General features: G+C 43.9%; 1 protein-coding gene across 1 annotated transcript in view; it reads left to right on the forward strand.

The window, feature by feature from the left end:
- Positions 1 to 22,267, forward strand: part of ANKS3 (ankyrin repeat and sterile alpha motif domain containing 3) — a 1,450,330-nt gene that overhangs the window by 302,093 nt on the left and 1,125,970 nt on the right. Inside the window, exon 5 of the mRNA XM_044089324.1 lies at positions 11,963 to 12,044. Within this exon, the coding sequence (XP_043945259.1) occupies positions 11,963 to 12,044 (82 nt within the window). The remainder of the gene's footprint in view (positions 1 to 11,962; positions 12,045 to 22,267) is intronic.

The raw sequence follows: 22,267 nt of genomic DNA on the forward strand, positions 1-22,267 counted from the left end.
ACACGTTTGTCTCTCCAGTATGTTCTGTTTAAGTCACAGACAAAATTCAGATCCCTAGACCTTGTTATTTCTGGTACTCATTGGCTTACAGATATGTAGGAGATTCATAAGTGTGGGGTTTATGGATGCCTAGTAAGGCAGGCATAGCTCACCCCTCAGCAATCTATAGGAGACTGATTAGAGGGAAAGGGCTTTAAGGCTGTCTGCATAAGGCAGGTTTGTTATGCTTTGTATTCTTTTTGTAAGGAACTTCCGAGGTTGCTGTAGTTGCTGCATATGACTGGTTAGGTACATACCAAAGGGAGCATTGCACTAAATGATTGGTCTGATATGGGTGGAGTACAGTGGGATAATGACCTCTTTGGACCTAGATGCCATGCCATTACTTATAAGTTGTGCAACATAAAAGGATTTCCTCACCATTGTGGCCATGTGGTGGTTGAAGTTAAGGCTACTGTCTACGTGCATACCCAGATCCCTGACAACTGGATCGACTCTTAGGGGTGTATTATCAACATTGTAATTAGCTGGGATGGTTGACTTCCCAAAGGATACAATTACGCATTTCTTAGCATTGAGTTTTAGACCATGGCATTGGCACCATTTGTTAGTCAGAGATAGACCTTGAAGAATGCAAGTGTCTGGGGAGTCGATGATAACCTCCAGCTTGCAGTCATCTGCAAATATAGTCAGCCAAAAACCTTCAGGATTTGCTTCCTTTTCAGAGGAGTAGATGCCAAAAAGGGGTAGGCCCAGTACCGAGCCCTGGGGACAGAGGGGGACATTTAAGAACAGAAATTGTTTCACTTACAGTTGCCTTATTCCATCCCACTTCCCATCCCCTTAGTGTTATTCCAAATATTAATGACGGTGGTGTCAGAATCCAGTATCAATCAAACCATTAACCTTCCAGTTTTCTTTCCAGATTTCTCAAACAAAGGAGAATATGTGTTGGACCTGTTAGATGTTTACAGACAATTACTTTTTATTTGCATAGGACAAACAATTTCAGGAAATCAGATCATTTGTCTCCTTTTCAGATTCAAAATTGGGCAAACCAGTTACTGAAGTGCCTTTAGCCACATGGTTAACTGATTGTATTTCTTTTATTTGCAAAAAGTCGGGTTTGCCTTTACCAAAACCACTAAGAGCTCATTTCACCACGTCTATGGCAACTCTTTCTGTGTTTTTATCCATATCTTCCTTGGATGATATTTGCGCAGCTGCAATTTGGGCTAATCCTCATACCTTTATTGCTCATTACAAACTGGATCTGGTCTCTAGGGGAAGAGCGGCCTTCGACTCAGCAGTGCTCAGGAATATATTTCCTTAGGGCTCTCCTGGGATATAGATAGCTGGGGACTCTGTCCCATTTGTTAAGGAACAAATGAAAATGACAACTTCAGATAAAAAAGTTATCTACTGACCATAATGTTCCATTTGTGTTGCCAATTTTCATTTTTCAACTACCCACCCTCCAATCTCCCCACTAGATTTGACTTTTGGAAGGATTGGAAGATGCTGAAGGAACCACTGTTCCTTTATTTGAGCTCCAATTACTGTTTTCTCATCTTCCTTTATATTATATAGGTTGTAGGAGCAGCAAACCAGATGTTCTTCGTGTTTCACTGTTGCAGTCATTACATTTGGGTAGTCCTGCTGGCAGGTTGCCTTCAGCCAGCCTGAATTCCAAAGTCTTGGGTCCTGCGCCGGCTGCTGTCACCCCTTCCCTGATGTCAGGTCGTCAGGGGTATAAAAGATGTGGCAGACGCCATTTTCTTTAGTCTTTCTTGCCGTGCGGTGCCCGAAGCAGAAGCAGAAGTGCTGATCGGCCGACTCCTGAGATTTTCATGTTCGAGTTTCAGATCCAAAGTCTTCAATAAAGCTAAGTGTCCCGTTCAGGAAACTTTTTTCTTGTTTCAGACCGATGTCAGAAAAAGTTAATAATTGTATTTCTTGTGGGGAGCAAATACCTCATAAGTATTTTCATTCTTACTGTATTCCTTACCTAGGCCCTGACACAATGTTTCTGGTTGTCGGTTTTGTGCTAGATTTAACCAACGCACTATTAAGCGTCTGTATGATTTTGCTTTAAACTATTTTGGACGCCGGTTTAATTATCCAGAAATGTCGTCGGATAGCCATCCGACTACCGGAGTTCACAAGAAACGCAAAGAAAAGGAAAGAGATAGACAGCAGAGGCCCAAAACCGATGACGAAGCTTCTCCTAAGCCAGTCGCCGGTTCTCAGTGAGACGCTTTCACAGCCTCTGACCCCCGCTACCTTAGAGTCGCAGGCCGCTACCGACTCCCACGTGGAGTTGGCCATGCCGCTGGAAACTCAAGGTATTGGAGCCTCGGATGTTATCCCTTCAGATGGGTCTGGGGCCGCTGAGCAGGCACCGGCTTCTGAGGGTGTATTCAGACCTAAACGTCTTTACATCAAACCAACTTCAGCTTCTCAAGCAAAGACTAAAGCACCTTCCAAAGCAAAGAAACAAACTCAAGAGCCACGTGGTCGGGCCTCTATGCCCAAAAAACAGATGCTCAAAATGGCCGAAGATTTGATACCTTGATCAGGGGGTTCCCATCCCCCTCCTGATAAGAGGCCTAGGCAGGAGACTGACTATGAATCTTCTGATCAGGTTTCCATTTCTTCTGATTCCTCTACTAATCAGGAATATTCTCTTCCCCCCATGAGGATTCTGATGCTGAAGAATCTATACCTTCAGCTTCTCCTCCTGAGGACTATTCTTTTGGGGAAACCTTACATACCATGAGGGAGCATTTCCAGTGGGAGAGCCAAGATTTTTCAGAATCTAAAAAGAGGCTCAGGGATTTCCTTTTACTACTTCAACACAAGCCACTAGCCATCCCACCTGTGTTAGACATTGTAGATGATGTGTTTTCGGAGTCTAGTCTTACTTCTGACTCCTTACCTCCAGCTCCTGTTAAGCCTGACAGATATTACAGGGTTCCTGACTCTCATAAATTCCTTTTTAAAAACCCTGCTGCAGACCCAGAAACTATTTCTCAGGGTCCCAAAGGAGTTAAGGCTTCCGCTGCAAAAAACCCTAGCCCCTCTGACAGGGATTCTAGGGCACTGGATAGATGGGGAAAATAATTTTACACATCTGTTACCTTAGCTATGAGGGCCTTAAACTGTCAGTTTCATATGCTCAAATATCAGCAACATATCATGGCATTGCTTAAACAGAAAATGTTGTTAAACTCTGAATGTGCAGAAAACAAGGAAATGCAGGATTTATTGCATGCAGCTGAACAAGTTGGAAAGCATACTTTGCAATGTGGATTTGATTCTTTAGAGGCCTCCTGCAGGGCCAGAGTTACAGGTTCTGTAATTAGGATGCATGCTTGGTTAAAGGAACAAAACCGGCCTGTTCATGTTAAAATCAAATTATTAGATGCACCTTTACAGCATGATACTTTGTTTGGTGTTAAGGCAGAAGAAGTGTTAAATAAAATGGATGACAAAGCTAAATCTATGCAAACGGTCAAAGATTTCTTACAAGTACAGCCACCTAGGTTTAGCAGACACTGGCCAACAAAGAATTGGTCCTTTTCTGTGTCAGACAGACCTCAAAGGGACAGATCCAGACGCCCTAGAGGCAGATCACAGGTGCAAGGTTCATACCGCTCAAAGCAATGGGGGGGCTTCTACCTCCAAAGTTGGAGAAGACAAATCACAACCATACAGGAAACAGTCCCAGTGACTTCCCCCTGCCTGCACCAAGCAGTTATCTCCTGGCAGCACCCTTAGGGGGAAAATTAGCACTTTTTTCACAAAATTGGCACATTATAACCCAGGACAAATGGGTCCTAAATATCGTGTCACAAGGCTACAAGTTCCATTTCCATACCCTGCCAAAGGCAAACGGATGGCCAGATCTGCCAAAAAATCAATGGGCAGAGGCACAAAAGCAAGTCTCATCCCTCATGGACATGGGGGGCCATTCAACAAGTACCAGAACAAGAGCAGGGACAAAGATTTTACTCAAGACTGTTCCTGGTACCCAGAAAGGACAGGGCCTGGAGGCCAGTACTGGACCTATCTGTTTTAAACACATTCCTGGATATACCAAAATTCAAGTTGTTGACTTTGCAGCAGCTTCTGCCCATTCTGGGCAAGAACGCTTGGCTTGTGACATTAGACCTAAAAGGGGCATACCTGCATGTCTCAATCAGACAAAGATGCAGAAGATACCTGAGATTCAAGGCTGGCGCAATGCATTACCAGTTCTCTGCACTGCCCTTTGGCTTATCTACTGCGCCCAGGGTCTTTACAAAGTGCCTGGCACCAGTAATTGCATTCTGCAGACAAAGAGGAATACAAATATATCCTTACTTGGACGACTGTCTAATTCAAGCAGAGAACAAGGACATTCTTCTACAGCATCTGGCGTTCGTGAAAAGACTTCTAGCATGCCTTGGGTACACAGTCAACGAAAAGAAATCAAACTATTACCCTCTCAAGAGATAATATTCCTGGGTGCAAGCTTAAATAAAACTGCCCAGATGACTTATCTCACGCCAAACAAACAAAGGCAACTGACTACCTATTTCAAAATGTTGGCAACAAAGGCCCAGTTATCTGCAAGAAAAATTCTGCAGGCTTTGGGCTTCATGGCATCCTGCATCCTTCTAATTCCATATGCAAGACTGCATATGAGGAAACTTCAATGGTACCTAAAAAGTGTTTGGACTCAACATTGCCACAGCCTGGAGACTGTGATTACTCTCATTCCCTGCCTGCAACAAGAGTTTCGATGGTGGGCAAAGGCTTGTCACCAAAACAAGGGACAGCCATTCACATTACCCCCAGCCAGGCAGACACTAACAATGGATGCATCAGATTATGCCTGGGGGACAGTCAGGGCACATGGACCTCAAACCAAATGCATCTACATATTAATCAAAAAGGAGATGCTAGCAGTTCAAAATGCCCTGACAGCCTTCAAGGACCTACTTCATCCAGGACAACTACTGATAAAGACAGACAACACCACGGTCATGTGGTATATAAACAAGTAAAGGAGCACACATTCTTACCCCCTTTGCAGACTAGCCATGACTTTGTGGGACACAGCATTGACTTACCAAGTACATATGCAGGCACAATTCCTGCCAGGAAGGAAAAATACTCTGGCAGACGAATTAAGCAGAAACCTCATGGATCCCCACGAGTGGCACCTAGACCCACAAGTCTTCAGCATGATAACAAAAAAATGGGGATGCCCGGATATAGACCTATTTGCCTCCCCTCACAACTACCAACTAAAAAGATTCTGCAAAAGGATTTATCACAGACAAGCATGGAAAGTGGGCGCCCTATCTTTCAGCTGGAAAAACCGGTCAGTATATGCATTTCCCCCTCTGCCTCTCCTCCCCAAGGTACTCCCAAAGGTCAGACAGGAGAAGCCAAGGATAATTCTGATTGCCCCAGACTGGTACCCAATTCTAAGGAGCTTGTCTCAATATCCAGCTTGGACCTTGCCTCAAATACCTCAGCTACTGTTCCAGCAAAACAGTCAGATCCTACACAGCCAACTCAGAACTTTAAACCTGACAGCATGGCTAATAATGTAGTCATACAAAACACACCTCTCAATAAAGCTGTGATGGATGTCATTTTGGAAGCCAGAAGGCCAAGTACTAGAAAATCTTATGCTGGAAGAGATTCTGTGCTTGGAACCAGGCACAAGGAACTGATACAGCTGTACCAAATATTCCTCAGATTTTGCAATACTTAACTGAGATGCTGGACAAAGGTCTATATTTTTCATCTATTAAAATTCATGCCTCTGCCATTTTGGCTCATTACAATGTAGAGCCACCAATCTTTTTTCATCCCTTATTAAAGCAGTACCTTAGAGGAGCCAAACATTTAAGACCCACAAGGAGATCACCAGTGCCTGCATGGGACCTCAACTATGTCTTGGAAAAACTCACCCTGCCTCCTTTTGAGCCAGCGGCTACTGCTGTTATAAAGTATTTATCTTGGAAAACAGCTCTGCTCCTAGCAATAACTTCTGCAAGACAAGGCTCAGAGCTACAGGCACTCATGGCTGTGGAACCTTTTATCATTTTTTATCCAGACAGGGTCTCTCTGAGGACAAACCCAACATTTATGCCTAAGGTGGTGTCCAGTGTGGCTGTCAGCCAAACCATTCACCTGCCAACCTTTTACCCAAATCCACAGAACAAGGGGGAGAGAATTCTGCATTTTTTGGACGTACACAGACAGCTTAGATTCTTCTTGGACAGAACCAAAGTTTTCAGAAAGACATAGCAATTACTAGTGGCATATGCTGCAGCATCACAAGGAAAGGCTATTACAAAGCAGACTATTTCTAAGTGGATAGTCCACTGCATTCGTTTCTGCTATGTACACCAGGGCAAGCCAGTACCTAAGGGCATTAGGCCACATTCAACCAGAGCTGCAGCCACTTCAGCAGCCTTTCTCAGGGGAGTACCTACCAAGGACATTTTAGAGGCTGCTACTTGGGAGTTCAGTGCACACATTTACAAAACACTGTAATCTGCCATTCTACTCTAAATCCAGGGCAGGCTTTGCCACTGCAGTTCTGCAGGGCCTCATAGCCACTCCTAATGCTGTTTAGCTCCAGCCTCCCAACCTTAGCTTCGGGAATCTACCCAAATGTGATGACTGCAACAGTGAAACACGAAGAACATAATACAGTTGTGTACACTCACCATAAATGTAGATGTTTGAGTGTATTCACTGTTGCAGTCCTGGTTACCATCCCTCCAGTCCCCTGTCATTCTACAGTTTATCTTTCCTTCTCTATCTTCTACAACCTATGTTTTTATATATATATATATATATATATATATATATATATATATATATATATATATATATATATATATATATATATATATATGTATATATATATATATATATATATGTGTATATATATATATATATATATATATATATATTTAGAATATTGCTACCTTTTTGGCGGCACCTGACATTGGGGGTAAGAAAAACTAAAGAAAATGGCATCGGCTGCATGTTTTATACCCCTGACGACCTGACGTCATGGAAGAGAAGACAGCAACCGAAGCAGGACCCAAGACTTTGGAATTCAGGCCGACTGAGGGCAACCTGCCAGCAGATTACCCAAATGTAATGACTGCAACAGTGAATACACGCAAACATCTACATTTATGGTAAGTGTACACAACTGTACTTTGCGGATCCTGAAACCATTTCTCAGGGCCCCAAGGGCATTAAGGCTTCTACTGCTAAAAATCCTACCCTGTCTGATAGAGATTCCAGGGCACTGGATAGATGGGGTAAGAAGGTCTACACTTCTGCAACCTTGGCAATCAGGGCTTTAAACTGTCAATTCCATATGCTAAAATATCAGCAGCATATCATGGGACTGCTTAAACAGAAAATGATGTTGATTTCTGACTGTGTGGAAAATAAAGATTTACACGATTTATTGCATTCAGCTGAACAAGTTGGAAAACATACTTTGCAGTGTGGTTTTGATTCTTTGGAGGCCTCTTGTAGGGCTGCTGTAACTGGGTCTGTGCTAAGGAGACACATGGCTCAAAGAGCAATCTCTGCCTGATCATGTTAAAGCAAAACATTTGGATGCTCCTTTACAACAGGACCGTCTCTTTGGTAATAAGGCTGAAGAAGTACTAAAAAAGATGGAAGATAAAGCTAAATCTATGCAAACTGTGAAAGATTTCTTGCAAGTGCAACCTCCAAGATTTAGTAGGCACTGGCCTACTAAGAACTGGTCCTTTCCAGTTCTTTCAAGAGCCACTCAAGTCAAACCCAGACATTCCAAAGGCACCAGGTTTCAGTCCCAAGGGACTTTCAGAACTAAGCAATGGGGTGCCTCCTCTTCCAAATCTGGAAACAACAAGACACCTCCCTACGGTAAGCAGTCTCAATGACTTTCCTCTAGACTTACCAAGCACTTACCTTTTAGCTGCCCCTTTGGGGGGAAAACTGGCTCTTCATGCAAAAAACTGGCAACTTATAACCCAGGGCAAATGGGTTTTAAATATAGTATCCCAGGGATACATATTTCATTTCCACACATTGCCAACTCCAAACGGATGGCCAGATCTGCCCCCAAATCAGTGGGCAGAGGCCCAGAAACAAGTACTTTCCCTCATGAACATGGGAGCTATTCATGTAGTACCAGAAAAGGAAAAGGGACAAGGTTTCTATTCCAGACTTTTCCTGGTACCCAGAAAAGACAAAACATGGCATCCAATTCTGAACTTATCTACTCTAAACACCTTTCTGGATATTCCAAAATTCAAGATGCTGATTCTTCACCAGTTACTTCCTATGCTAGGCAAAGATGCCTGGTTGGCAGCTCTAGATTTAAAAGATTCTTACCTGCATATCCCAATCAGGGAATCTTACAGAAGATACCAGCGATTCAAAGCAGGCTTCTTGCATTACCAGTTCTCTGCACTGCCCTTTGACTTATCTACTGTGCCCAGGGTCTTTACAAAGTGCCTGGCTCCAGTAATTGCATTTTGCAGGCAAAGAAATATTCAGATATATCCATACCTGGACGATTGTCTTAATTTAGGCAGAAAACAAGGACATTCTTCTAAAACATCTGTTGTTTGTAAAAAGAGCTCTAACTTGTCTAGGGTACACTATAAACGAAAAGAAATCTCAAATGGTACCCTCTCAAAAAATTACATTCTTGGGTGCAAGCTTGAATACAACTGCCCAGATAGCTTTCCTTACTCCAGAAAAGTAAATTCATTTGGTTACTTACTTCAAACAGATGGCCACAAAACCCTGCTTTCTGCAAGGCAAATAATGCAAGCCTTGGGGTTCATGGCCCCCTGCATTCTTCTAATTCCATGTGCAAGACTGCATATGAGGAAACTTCAGTGGTATTTAAAAAGTCTATGGAGTCAACATTGCCACAACCTGGAAACAATGATTCCTATCATACCTTGCCTGCGCCTAGAGTTCCTATGGTGGGCAGAGGCCTGCCACCAGAACAAGGGACTGCCATTCACACCACCCCCTGCCGTCCAAACCCTAACTACAGATACATCAGACTATGCATGGGGGGGGGGGGCTCATCTGGCAGGGAAGGGCATTCAGGGCAAATGGAGCCCAAATCAAATGCACCTTCATATAAATCAAAAAGAAATGCTAGCTGTACAGAATGCACTGACAGCCTTTAAGGACTACTTTCATTTAGGACATTTACTGATAAAGACGGACAACACCACAGTTATGTGGTACATAAACAAGCAGGGTGTACACACTCCTACCCCCTCTGCAGACTAGCCATGGCATTGTGAAACACGGCCTTGAGCTGTCAGGTACAACTACAAGCTCAATTCCTGCCAGGAAAGCTGAAAACTCTGGCAGACGAACTAAGGGGAAATCTCATGGACCCACACGAATGGAAACTGGAACCACGGATTTTCAACATGTGGACTCGCAAATGGGGGAGCCCAGACATAGATCATTTTGCCTCACCCCAGAACTATCAGTTGGACAAATTTTGCACAAGAACTCAACACAAAAAAGCCTGGAAAGTGGATGCTCTGTTCTTCAGCTGGAAAAACCTATCAGCCTATGCTTTTCCCCCTCTGCCTCTGCTCTCCAAAGTTCTACTAAAAGTCAAACAGGACAAACCAAAAATTATTCTGATTGCTCCAGGCTGGCCTCACCAGCACTGGTACCCACTCCTGCGCAGTCTGTCACACATTTCACCGTGGCACCTGCCTCGGTCACCTTCCTTATTGTCTCAGCAGATCAACCAAATTCTGCACCTTCAGCTCCAAACTTTGAATCTTGCAGCGTGGCTAATCACCTAAATTCATCCTTAGCATCCTTCAACAAACCTGAGATGGATGTCATTTTGTAGGCGAGAAGACCTAGTACTAGAAAATCTTATGCTGACAAATGGAAAAGATTCTGCGCCTGGAATCAGTCTGAAGGGATAAGCACAGCAGTGCCCAACATTCCTCAGATTTTGCAATACTTAACTGAGATGCTTCACAAGGGCCTGTCTTTTTCTTCCATAAAAATCTATGCCTCAGCCAGTTCAGCTCATTACAACACAGAACCTTCCCTCTTCTCTCATCCTCTGCTAAAGCAGTATCTCAGAGGGGCCAAAAACGTAAGACCACCCAGGAGACCTCCAACCCCTGCCTGGGACCTTAACTTTGTATTGGAGAAAATCACTCTCCCTCCTTTCGAGCCAGCTGCTTCTTGAAGACTTAAAATTTCTCTCTTGGAAAACAGCCTTCCTTTTGGCAGTCACTTTGGTTAGAAGGTTTACAGACTCTTATGGCAGTGGAGCATTTCGTCATCTTTTATGCAGACAGGGTATCTCTCAGGACCAACCCATCCTTCATGCCCAAGGTGGTATCCAGTGTGGCTCTTAATCAGACCATTCATTTGCCAACTTTCTTTCCCAATCCACAGAACAAGGGGGAGCGGATTCTGCATTCATTAGATGTACACAGACAACTTAGATTTTACTTGAACAGGACTAAATCTCAAAGAAAATCTGAACAACTGCTGGTAGCATTTGCTGCAGGGGCAGAGGGAAAGGCTATTTCAAAGCAAACCATTTCCAAATGGATAAGCCATTGCATTAATTTCTGCTGTAAGCACCGTGGAAAAACTATCTCTCAGAGGATCAGATCCCATTCTACCAGGGCTGCATCTACCTCTACAGCCTTTCTTAGAGGTGTTCCTACCAGGGATATTCTAGAAGCTGCTACTTGGAGTTTAGTTCATACTTTCACCAAACATTATCATTTACCAATTTTCTCTAAATCCAGAGCTGACTTTGCCACTGTTGTTCTGCAGGGCCTTATAGCCGGTCCTAATGCTGTATAAATCCATCCTCCCAAACTTAGCTTTGGGAATCTACCCAAATGTAATGACTGCAACAGTGAAACACGAAGAACATAGTACAGTTGTATACACGTACCATAAATGTTGATGTTTGAGTGTATTCACTGTTGCTATCCTGGTTACCCTCCCTCCAGCCCCCTGTTTTTTCTCTAATTATGCCTCTACTTTCTTTTACTACACTTATAAGCCTTTTTGGTGTATTTGCTTTTGTTTGGAGGTATATGTTTGGTATGGTATTTTATATTTTTGGCTCCCCATTTGGGTGGCACTTGACATCTGGGGCAAGAAAAACTGATGTAATGGCGTCGGCTGCATGTTTTATACCCCTGACGACTTGACGTCATGGAAGAAGGAACAGCAACTGACGCAGGACCCAAAACTTTGTTAATCAGGCAGACTGAGGGCAACCTGCCAGTAGATTACCCAAATGTAATGACTGCAACATTGAATACACTCGAACATCTACATTTATGGTAAGCGTACACAACTGTACTTTCTGCAGTGTCAGAAAATGATGTTTACTACAACACTGACTTGGTAATTTTTCCCCTAAAGGTTAAAAAGATTTGTAAAGCACAACAGCTTATTTCTAAAGTGTGAGCTTAACATTATTTGTGCTAAAGTGCTTGTTTTTAAGAATCTTGTGTGAGAAATCATTGGAGTGTGACCTCTAGCTTTCCCCCAAAAGATTGTGGTTGTGGTGTCCTTAGGATTTCTCCTTTTGTCCAAGATACTGTAGCCTTGAATTTAGTATACATGAACTGTGGGGGGGGGGGGGGTACAAGGGGCTTGCCCCCAGGAAAAATGATTATTTATTCAGATCTTTGATTGCAGATGGTGTTCTCACCTTTAATGATTTTGCTTCTGTGTGATAACCGTTCTGAAGGTCGATCACAAAGGTATTTAAGTCTTGTAATGGACCTGTGCTGATGGCTTGCTTTTTTAAGTGTTGAATCATATGCTGATATGTGATGCTCTTCTTTTTATTTCTGCTTGTGTTTGTTACTTGAGATGAACTGTTTTTTGCCTTTGTTTGCAGGGAACCTGTGAATGGTTTCACTCCTTTGATGGAAGCAGCAGCTTCTGGACATGAAATAATCGTCCAACATTTTCTCAACCATGTAAGTCAGAAAAGTGTACCCTGATGTTCACATTAATGAATTAATAAATACTGTTGGTGCAGATGTGTTGATACAAGCTCAGTGTACAGACACAAACTGTTAAAGGGTTTGGCTGTTTCAGTCGTGCAGCAGTGTGATTAAATTGTCATCTAAATTTATATTTGTTAAATTACTCACTGGTGTTGCTTTTAAACATATAAGTAAAAATGCAGTGCAGACTAAACTGTATGATGCAATGAAATCAATAAGTTGCATGAAAATGTACAGAGGATAATCCAGCAGCCTGTGTGAAGTAGATGTGCAACTTTTGTTCAAACATCGCTCCAAAGTAAATGTGACCACAGCTGCTTCTCTGGAGGCCTGCACAAAAAATTCCTTTCCTCGGGTATGCTGTAAAGTAGTGCAAGTGGCTAGATTAGCTACCTTCCAAATGGGATCATCTGTTAATAAAAACTTGGCTTGTGAGAGAAGCAGAGATACTGGTGGGCTTCACAGGAATTTCCTTGAAACTTTTACAGAATGGGCATTTGGGGCACTGGGCTGCATAGGATATTGTAAAATGGGTTGAGAAAATCCTAACTGGTCTGTGGTGAGATTTTTGAATTTATACCATGTGCTTATGGTCCTCACTTCCTGCATATCTTGGGTTGGAGCTGGGTTCAGTTATGTAATCATCATGTGGGCTGTTAGATCTCAGATTACTGTGTGAGTCACTTTGATAAAGCCACCCTAAGCATTACATAATGAAGGGTTTTCTGTTTTCCTCCACCAGGCAGTGATTCAGAGGTCCCCTGTTTAGGATTCCACTTTTTTCAGTGAATGCAGTTTCAGATGGTGAAACATATGCCAAAGAGTTTACAAGGAGCCAGTTGAGGCCCTAAGGCTCATGTTGGCCCATGAGCTAACCTTAAATTGCTTTATTTGTGGTGTAAACAAATGTATTGTTGTTATATATGTATACATGCATGGAAAAGGAACCTTTTGTCATTGAGTCTGTTCGTTGACATGTGAAGGAGCCAGTATAGTTGATCGAAAATCAGCTGATCTAAGTGTGCTGACTTTTCAGTATGAGATTGTAGTACAGTGTAGATCACGGAATATGCCGATGTTCTTCGTGTTTCACTGTTGCAGTCATTACATTTGGGTTATCTGCTGGCAGGTTGCCCTCAGTCGGCCTGATTAACAAAGTCTTGGGTCCTGCGTCGGTTGCTGTCTCTTCTTCCATGACATCAGGTCGTCAGGGGTATAAAACATGCAGCCGACGCCATTACATCAGTCTTTCTTGTCATGTGGTGCCCGAAGCAGTTCGCACGTGCCGGTTGGCCGACTCCTGAAATTTTTTTTTCGAGTTTCAGAACCTAAGTCTTCAACTTAAAGCTAAGTACCCCATTGGGGAAACCTTATCTTGCTTCTTACTGATGTCAGTAAACATTAATAATTGTATTACTTGTGGGAAGCAAATACCTCATAAGGATTTTCATTTGTACTGTATTCCTTGCCTAGACCCTGACCACAACATGCCTTGCTGTCAGTTTTGTGCTAAATTTAATCAACGCACGATTAAACATCTGTATATTTTTGCTTCTAAATATTTTGGCTCAAGATTTAACTATCCAGAAATGTCGTCGGTTAGCAATCCGACTACTGGAATACCTAAAAAACACAAAGAAAAAGACAGAGACAGACCGCCGAGGTCCAAAACCGATGACGAGGCTTCTCCTAAGCCAGTCGCCGGTTCGCCGGTACTCAGTGAGGTGCTTTCGCAGCCCCTGATACCCGCTACATTTGATTCGCAGGCCTCTACTGAGACCCATTCGGAGTCCGGTACACCGCAAGAGACTTTAAGTATTGAACCCGCGGATGTGTCTACCTTAGATGGGTCCGGAGCCGCTGAGCAGGCATCGGCTTCTGAGGGTGTTTTCAGGCCTAAAGATTTGTATATTACACCAACGCCATCTTCAAAACTAAGGCCAAGAACTACTTCTATGTCTAAAAAACTGACGCTTCAACCACGTGTACAAGCCCCAATGCCTAAAAAACAAATGATCAAAACAGCTGAAGATTTAATTACCTTGATCAGGGGTACCCATCCCCCTCCTGCTAAGAGACCTAGGCAAGGCACTGACTATGAATCTTCAGATCAGGTTTCTATTTCTTCTGATTCCTCTTCTGATCAGGAATTATCTATACCCACTTATGAGGACTCTGATGCAGAAGACTCCATCCCTTCTGCCTCTCCCCCTGAAGATTTCTCTTTTGGAGAAACTGTGCATACCTTAAGGGAACACTTTCACTGAGAGAGTCAGGATTTCTCTGAATCTAAAAAGAGACTTAGGGATTTTCTTCTTCTTCCTCAGCATAGGCCTTTGGCTATACCTCCTGTTTTAGACATTGTTGATGTTTTCTCAGAATCCAGTATGACTCCTGATTCCCTGCCTCCTGCTCCTAGTAAGCTAGACAGATACTACAGGGTTCCTGAATCCCACAAATTCCTTTTCAGAAACCCTACTGCTGACCCTGAAACCATTTCTCAGGGTCCCAAGGGCGTTAAGGCCTCTACTGCTTAAAATCCTACCCCTTCTGATAGAGATTCCAGGGCACTGGATAGATGGGGTAAGAAGGTTTACACGTCTGCAACCGTAGCAATAAAGGCTTTAAACTGTCAATTTAATAATGCTTAAATATCAACAGCATGTCATGGGTTTACTTAAACAGAAAATTATGTTGATTTCTGACTGTGTGGAAAATAAAGAGTTGCAGGATTTATTACATTCAGCTGAACAAGTTGGAAAACATACTTTGCAATGTGGATGTCCTTCATGGATGCATCTGCAGTCATAACAACTGGGTTGTCCTGTCGTCAGGCAGCCCTTCGGTCGGCCGGATTCCAAAGTCCGGGTCCGGCTTCGGCTGATGTCGCACTTCACCCGACGTCATCTCTGCTGGTCTTCGGGTATAAAGGCATCAGCGCGCCATTTTCCTCAGTCTTTCTTGCGGCGTGGCCCAAGCAGAAGCTGTTCGCAAGTGCGGTCGGTCAGATCCAGAGATTACTACTACCGAATACTACTTCGAAGACTTCTAAAAGCTAAGTACCCCGTTGGGGACTCTTTCTTGCCTCAGCCGATGTCAGAAAAAGTCAATAACTGTTTAACTTGTGGGAAACAAATACCTCATAAAGACTTCCACTCTTACTGTTTGCCTTGTTTAGGCCCAGACCACGACGTAGCAGCCTGTTCGGCCTGTGCTTCATTCAACCGACGACGCTTAGGCGTCGGTCGGAGTTTGCTGAACAGTTTTTCGGCTCAGATTTTGCGTACATTATGCCGTCGGATCCTCCGACTACCCAAATTGTTAAAAAACGCAAAGAAAAAGACCGACACTCGCGGTCCGCGGTTTCGGCCGAAACCATGGTTAAGCAACCCGCGAGTGTCTCGGTTTCGCCAAACGAAAACTGATCAAAGTACAGCTGAATCAATGACTACTACTGAGGTTCCTGCTACCTTAATTGAATCGGCCTCAGAAATTTTACCTACAACAGTGGTTACTCGTGACTTATCAGACACCATCCCTTTGGATGTCTCTACCCCAGCACGTGGTGCTGCTAGGCCTCCTGCAGCCATGTCTATTAAGGCCTTTGCCAGGGCTAAAGCAGCCAAATCTACTAAATCAGTGCCTGTTAAACCCCCCTCAACCAGGCCCACTTCTAGTTCACAAATGCTTACTCTGGCAGAAGATTTAATATCCTTAATTAGGGGATCTCAATCTCACCCAGACAGGGCCTCTCAGCCCCCAGAAAAGAGACCTAGAGCAGAGCCCCGAGCCTGTGTCCTCTGATGATTCTGCGGATGACTCAGATATTACAGACCAGCCAGAGGCTCCTTTCTCCAATTATGAAGACTCAGATGCTGAAGAATCCATTCCAGCTGCTTCTCCACCAGAAGAATTCTCCTTTGGGGAAACCTTACATGCCATGAGAACATTTCCAATGGCAGGAACAGGATTTCTCAGATTCCAGAAAAGACTTAGGACTTTTCTGCACCTTCCACAACACAGGCCCTTAGCTATACCTCCTGTCCTCTCTGTTGTGGACGATGCATTTAATGATGTCTGCACTGCACCAGATTCCTTACCTCCAGCCCCTGCCAAACCAGATAGATTTTACAGGGTACCAGACACTCATCATCACCTATACAAGGCCCCACTTGCAGACCCCGAAACTATATCCCAAGGGCCTAAGGCAGTAGCCTCGACCACAGCAAAACCCTATTCCTTCTGAAAGGGAAGCCAGGTCTTTAGACAGATGGGGCAAAAAAGTTTACACCTCAGCCACTCTCTCAGCTAGAGCTTTAAACTGTCAGTTTCACATGATACAATACCAAGAGTTTATGCTTGCTCAGTTAACTAAAAAGCTATCCTCTGATGACTCTATAGATAAGAAATATGTATTAGAAATGGTAAATAACATACAACAGGTTAGTAACCATTCCTTAAAATGTGGCTATGATGCACTGGAGGCTTCATTTAGATCAGCCATGACTGGCACAGTGATAAGAAGACATGCATGGCTGAAGGAACAGGTCTTACCGGATCATGTTAAAGCTAAGTTATTAGATGCTCCTATGGATAAGGCCAGTTTGTTTGGTACACCTGCCCAGCAGGTAATGAAGAAAATGGAAGAAAAGGCAAAATCTGTACAAACGGTTAAAGATTTCTTGCAGGTTCAGCCCCAAGGTTTAGCAGGAACTGGCCTGCCAAAATTGGTCCTTTCCTGACTCCACAAGATCCCAAAGGGGCAGGAATAGACGTTCCAGAGGCAGAAATCAATCCAGAGGGGTGCCTACAGAGGCGACAGTGGCAAGGTAATAACAGAGGCACAGACACAGCCACTACCACTACAACAGCACAATCACAGTGACTTGATTCTAACTCCGCCTACCAGGGAACAAATAGCAGCACCATTAGGCGGAAAATTAACCTTATTTTCAAGAACTGGCACTATATCACAAAAGACAAGTGGATTTTGCAAACCATAGACCAAGGTTACGGTTCCACTTCCACACTTTACCAGTCAAAGAGGAATGCCAAACCTGCCTCCAAATCAAAAACAGAAGCTCTACAGCAGATAATGCAATTAACAAAGATGAGAGCTGTGGAAAGAGTACCAATAACAGAACAAGGCAAAGGATTCTACTCCAGACTATTCCTAGTTCCAAGAAAGGAAAAAGTTGGAGACCTATTCTCGACCTGTCCACTTTAAATACATACATCATTGTCCCAAAATTCAAAATGCTGACCCTACAGCAACTTCTTCCCATGCTGGGCAAGGAGTGTTGGCTGGTAACTCTAGATCTCAAGGAGGCATACCTGCACGTCCCCATTCGACCAATTTGCAGAAGATACCTCAGATTTCTTGCAGGATCAGAGCACTATCAATTCTCAGCATTGCCCTTTGGCTTATCTACTGCCCAGAGTATTCACAAAATGCCTGGCATCAGTAATCGCCCACTGCAGACTACAGGGAATCCAAATTTACCCATACCTGGACGACTGCCTGCTACAAGGGGACAACAAAAGCAAGCTGACAACAGATTTACAAAGGGTCATGTACTTGCTACAAGCACTGGGATACACAGTCAATTTACAAAATTCAAGGCTGATACCATCCCAAACAAGGACATTCTTGGGCGCGGAATTGGACACAGTAAAACAAATGGCATTCCTAACTGCAGAAAAACAAAAAGAACTCCCTCTTTACTTCTTGGCACTAACAAGACAGAACAAGCTAACAGCAAGAAAAGTTCTGCAGGCCTTGGGCTTCATGGCATCATGCATAATCTTGGTTCCACATGCCAGACTACATATGAGAAAACTACAGTGGTACCTAAAGAATTTATGGTCCCAACACAGGCACAGCCTAGAAGCAGAAATTCCACTAATCCCATGCCTAAAACAGGAGTTCCTATGGTGGGCTCAAGCATGCCAGTCAAACCCAGGCCTACCCTTTCACAACTATCAAGCAAGCCAAACCATCACAACAGGCGCCTCAGACCTAGGATGGGGGGCTCACATGCTGGACAAATGCGCAAGGATTGTGGGCCGGGACCAGCTTCACCTGCACATCAACCTAAAAGAAATGCTGGCAGTAAAACTGGCAATCCAAAAATTCAGACCATTTCTCAAAGAAGGCCATTTGATGATAAGGACAGACAACACCACAGTCATGTGGTACATCAACAAACAGGGAGGCACTCATTCATACCCCCTATGCAGAATGACTTTGGACCTTTGGAACCTGGCACTCAGCTACAACATCCAGTTACAGGCAATATTTGTACCGGGAAAGGAGAATGCTCTAGCAGACATGTTAAGCAGAACCACCTCGGATGCTCACGAATGGATGCTACACCCGGACATCTTCAAGACCATCTCAAAGAAATGGGGAATGCCACAGATAGATCTATTCACTTCCCCTCTCAATCACCAGCTCAAAAAAATTCTGCACAAGGACTTTCCACCCACTTGCATGGAAAGTGGATTCGCTCTCCTTCAGCTGGAAAGGTCTGACAGCATATGCATTCCCACCTCTTCCCTTGATACACAAGGTATTACTAAAAATCAAGGAGGAACGTCCAAGGATAATCCTGATAGCTCCAAACTGGCCAAGACAACACTGGTACCCATTGCTGAGGAGCATGTCTCGGGACAAAATGTGGTCAATACCCCTGATGCCTTTGATGTTAACTCAGAACAACTACAGCATCATGCAGCCAAACCTAAAAACGTTGCAACTGACTGGATGGAACATCACATAGCAGCAACTAATCCAGATCTTTCCCAAAGGGTTAAAGACATTATCCTTGAAGCCCGCAGACCTTCAACAAGAAGGAACTATGCAGGAAAATGGAAAAGGTTTATCATTTGGAGTGCTGAAAGAGGAAAAGATGTGTCGAATATAGATATTGCTAACATTCTGGAGTATTTGGCAGAGCTTCTACATACAGGCCTGTCCTATTCCTCCATCAAGATACATGCATCAGCTATTTCAGCAGAATACAGCTTTGATCCACCTGTCTTTTCACATCCTTTACTCAGGCAGTTCCTCAGAGGGATCAAGAATGTAAAACCTCCTAGGAAACCACCATTGCCAGCTTGGGATTTGAACTTTGTGCTAAAAAAGTTGACACTCACACCTTTTGAACCAGCAGCAACAGCAGACCTACAGCATCTATCGTGGAAAACTGCTTTCCTACTGGCAATAACCTCAGCAAGGAGGGTTTCTGAACTTCAGGCCCTAATGGCAGTACAACCCTTCCTAATCTTCCACCAAGATAGAGTGTCCATGAGGACTAATCCTACATTTATGCCTAAGGTGGTATCCAGAGTGTCTTTAAACCAGGCAATCCACCTACCTACCTTCTTCCCCAACCCACAAAACAGAGGGGAAAGAATGCTGCATACCTTGGATGTACATAGACAGTTACGCTACTACCTGGACAGAACAAAAGTAACAGAAAAACTGACCAGCTTTTTGTAGCCTATGCAACAGGAAGGGAAGGAAAAGCTATTTCCAAACAGACAATCTCCAAATGGATAGGAAATTGCATACGATTCTGTTACTCCTTCCATGGAAAACCAATTCCACAGAACATAAGGCCTCATTCTACAAGGGCAACAGCCACTACCACAGCCTTCTTACAAGGAGTGGCAACCAAGGACATTATTGAGGCTACTTGGACCTCCGTGCATACATTTGCCAAGCATTATAATTTACCTCTGTATTCCAGATCCCGAGCAGGGTTTGCCACTGCTGTACTGCAAGGGATCCTAACCACACCATAATCTATTCTTCCTCCTCCCTAGTTGGCTATGGTATTCTACCCAGTTGTTATGACTGCAGATGCATCCATGAAGGACATAGTACAGTTTTGTACCTACCATAAATGTAGATGTCCGAACTTGATAGCATCTGCAGTCAGGATTACCCTCCCTCCTTCCCCTCTGTGGTACTCCTAGGGTATTTACCCTCCTAATAGCTAGCTGGTGGGGGGAGTCTCTTATGGTGTATTTGTTTGTATATATGTACATGCATGCTTATTTTTTGTGTTTGCCTTCTATCTTTTTGGAAACATTGGCATTTACCCAAAATTTAGCCTTCCAAGAGGGCAACTGGCATCTGGGGCAAGAAACACTGAGGAAAATGGCGTCGGCTGATGCCTTTATACCCGAAGACCAGCAGAGATGACGTCGGGTGAAGTGCGACATCAGCCGAAGCCGGACCCGGACTTTGGAATCCGGCCGACCGAAGGGCTGCCTGACGACAGGACAACCCAGTTGTTATGACTGCAGATGCTATCCAGTTCGGACATCTACATTTATGGTAGGTACAAAACTGTACTTTTTGATTCCTTGGAGGCCACTTGCAGGGCTGCTGTAACCGGATCTGTGATAAGAAGGCATGCTTGGCTCAAGGAGCAAAGTCTGCCTGACCATTTAAAGCAAAATTGTTGAATGCTCCTTTACAACAAGACAGTCTATTTGGTAATAAGGCTGAAGAAGTTTTGAAAAAGATGGAAGATAAAGCTAAATCTATGCAAACTGCGAAATACTTCTTACAAGTGCAGCCACCCAGGTTTAGTAGGCACTGGCCTACTAAGAACTGGTCCTATCCAGTACCCACTAGAGCCGCTCAGGTCAAACCCAGACATTCCAAAGGCTCCAGGTTTCAGTTGCAAGGAACTTTTAGAACAAAGAAATTGGGTGCCTCTATCTCCAAATCTGGAAGCAACAAGGCACCTCCCTATGGTAAATAGTCTCAATGACTTCCCACTGCAATCACCAAGCACTTATCTTTTGGTCGCCCCTTTGGGAGAAAAACTGGCACTTCATGCACGAAACTGGCAACTGATTACCCAGGACAAATTGGTTTTAAATATAGTATCCCAGGGATACAGATTTAATTTCCACACATTGCCAATCCCAAACGGATGGCCAGACTTGCCTCCAAATCAGTGGGCAGAGGTCCAGAAAGAAGTTATGTCCCCCATGAATATGGGGGCTATTCAACCAGTACCAGAAAAGGAAAAGGAACAAGGTTTTTATTCAAGACTTTTCCTGGTACCCAGAAAAGACAAATCATGGCATCCAATTTTGGACTTATCCATTCTAAATACATTTCTGGACATTCCAAAATTCAAGATGCTACTCTTCAGCAGTTACTACTTATGCTAGGCAAGGATGCCTGGTTGGTACCTCTAGACTTAAGAGGCTTACCTGCATATCCCAATCAGGGAATCTTGCAGAAGATACCTCTACTTCAAAGCAGGCTACTTGCATTACCAGTTTTCTGCACTGCCCTGTGGCTTTATCTACTGCGCCCAGGGTCTTCACAAAGTGCCTGGCACCAGTAATTGCATTTTGCAGGCAAAGAAATATTCAGATTTATCCATACCTGGACGGTTGTCTAATTCAGGCAGAAAACAAGGACACTCTTCTAAAACATCTGGCATTTGTAAAAAGGGTTCTAACTTGTCTAGGGTACACCATAAACGAAAATAAATCACAACTGTTACCCTCTCAAAAAATTACATTCCTGGGTGCAAGCTTGAATATAGCTGCCCAGATGACTTACCTTACACGAGAAAAACAAATTCAATTGATGACTTACTTCAAACAGGTGGCCACAAAAACCCAGCTATCTGCAAAACAAATTCTGCAGGCCTTGGGGTTCATGGCCTCCTGCATTCTTCTAATTCCATATGCAAGACTGCGTATGAGGAAACTTCAGTGGTACCTAAAGAGCTTATGGAGTCAACATTGTCACAGCCTGGAAACAATGATTCCTATCATTCCTTGCCTGCAACTAGAGTTCCTGTGGTGGGCAGAGGCCTACCACCTAAACAAGGGACAGTCATTCATTCCACCCCCTGCCGCTCAAACCCTGACTACAGAAGCATCAGACTATGCTTGGGGGGGGGGGGGGGGGCGCATCTGGCAGGGAGATGCATTCAGGGCAAATGGAGCCCAAGTCAAATGCTCCTACATATCAGTCAGAAAGAGATGCTGGCTGAGACAGACAACACCACAGTCATGTGGTACATAAACAAGCAGGGGGGGGTACACATTCCTACCCCCTTTGCAGACTAGCCATGGCATTGTGGAACACGGCCTTAACTTATCATATACATCTACAAGCTTAATTCCTGCCAGGAAAGCAAAATACTCTG

The sequence above is a fragment of the Protopterus annectens genome, chromosome 12.part0, assembly GCF_019279795.1.
Source record: "Protopterus annectens isolate FY-2018-M chromosome 12.part0, PAN1.0, whole genome shotgun sequence".
NCBI lineage: Eukaryota > Metazoa > Chordata > Ceratodontiformes > Protopteridae > Protopterus > Protopterus annectens.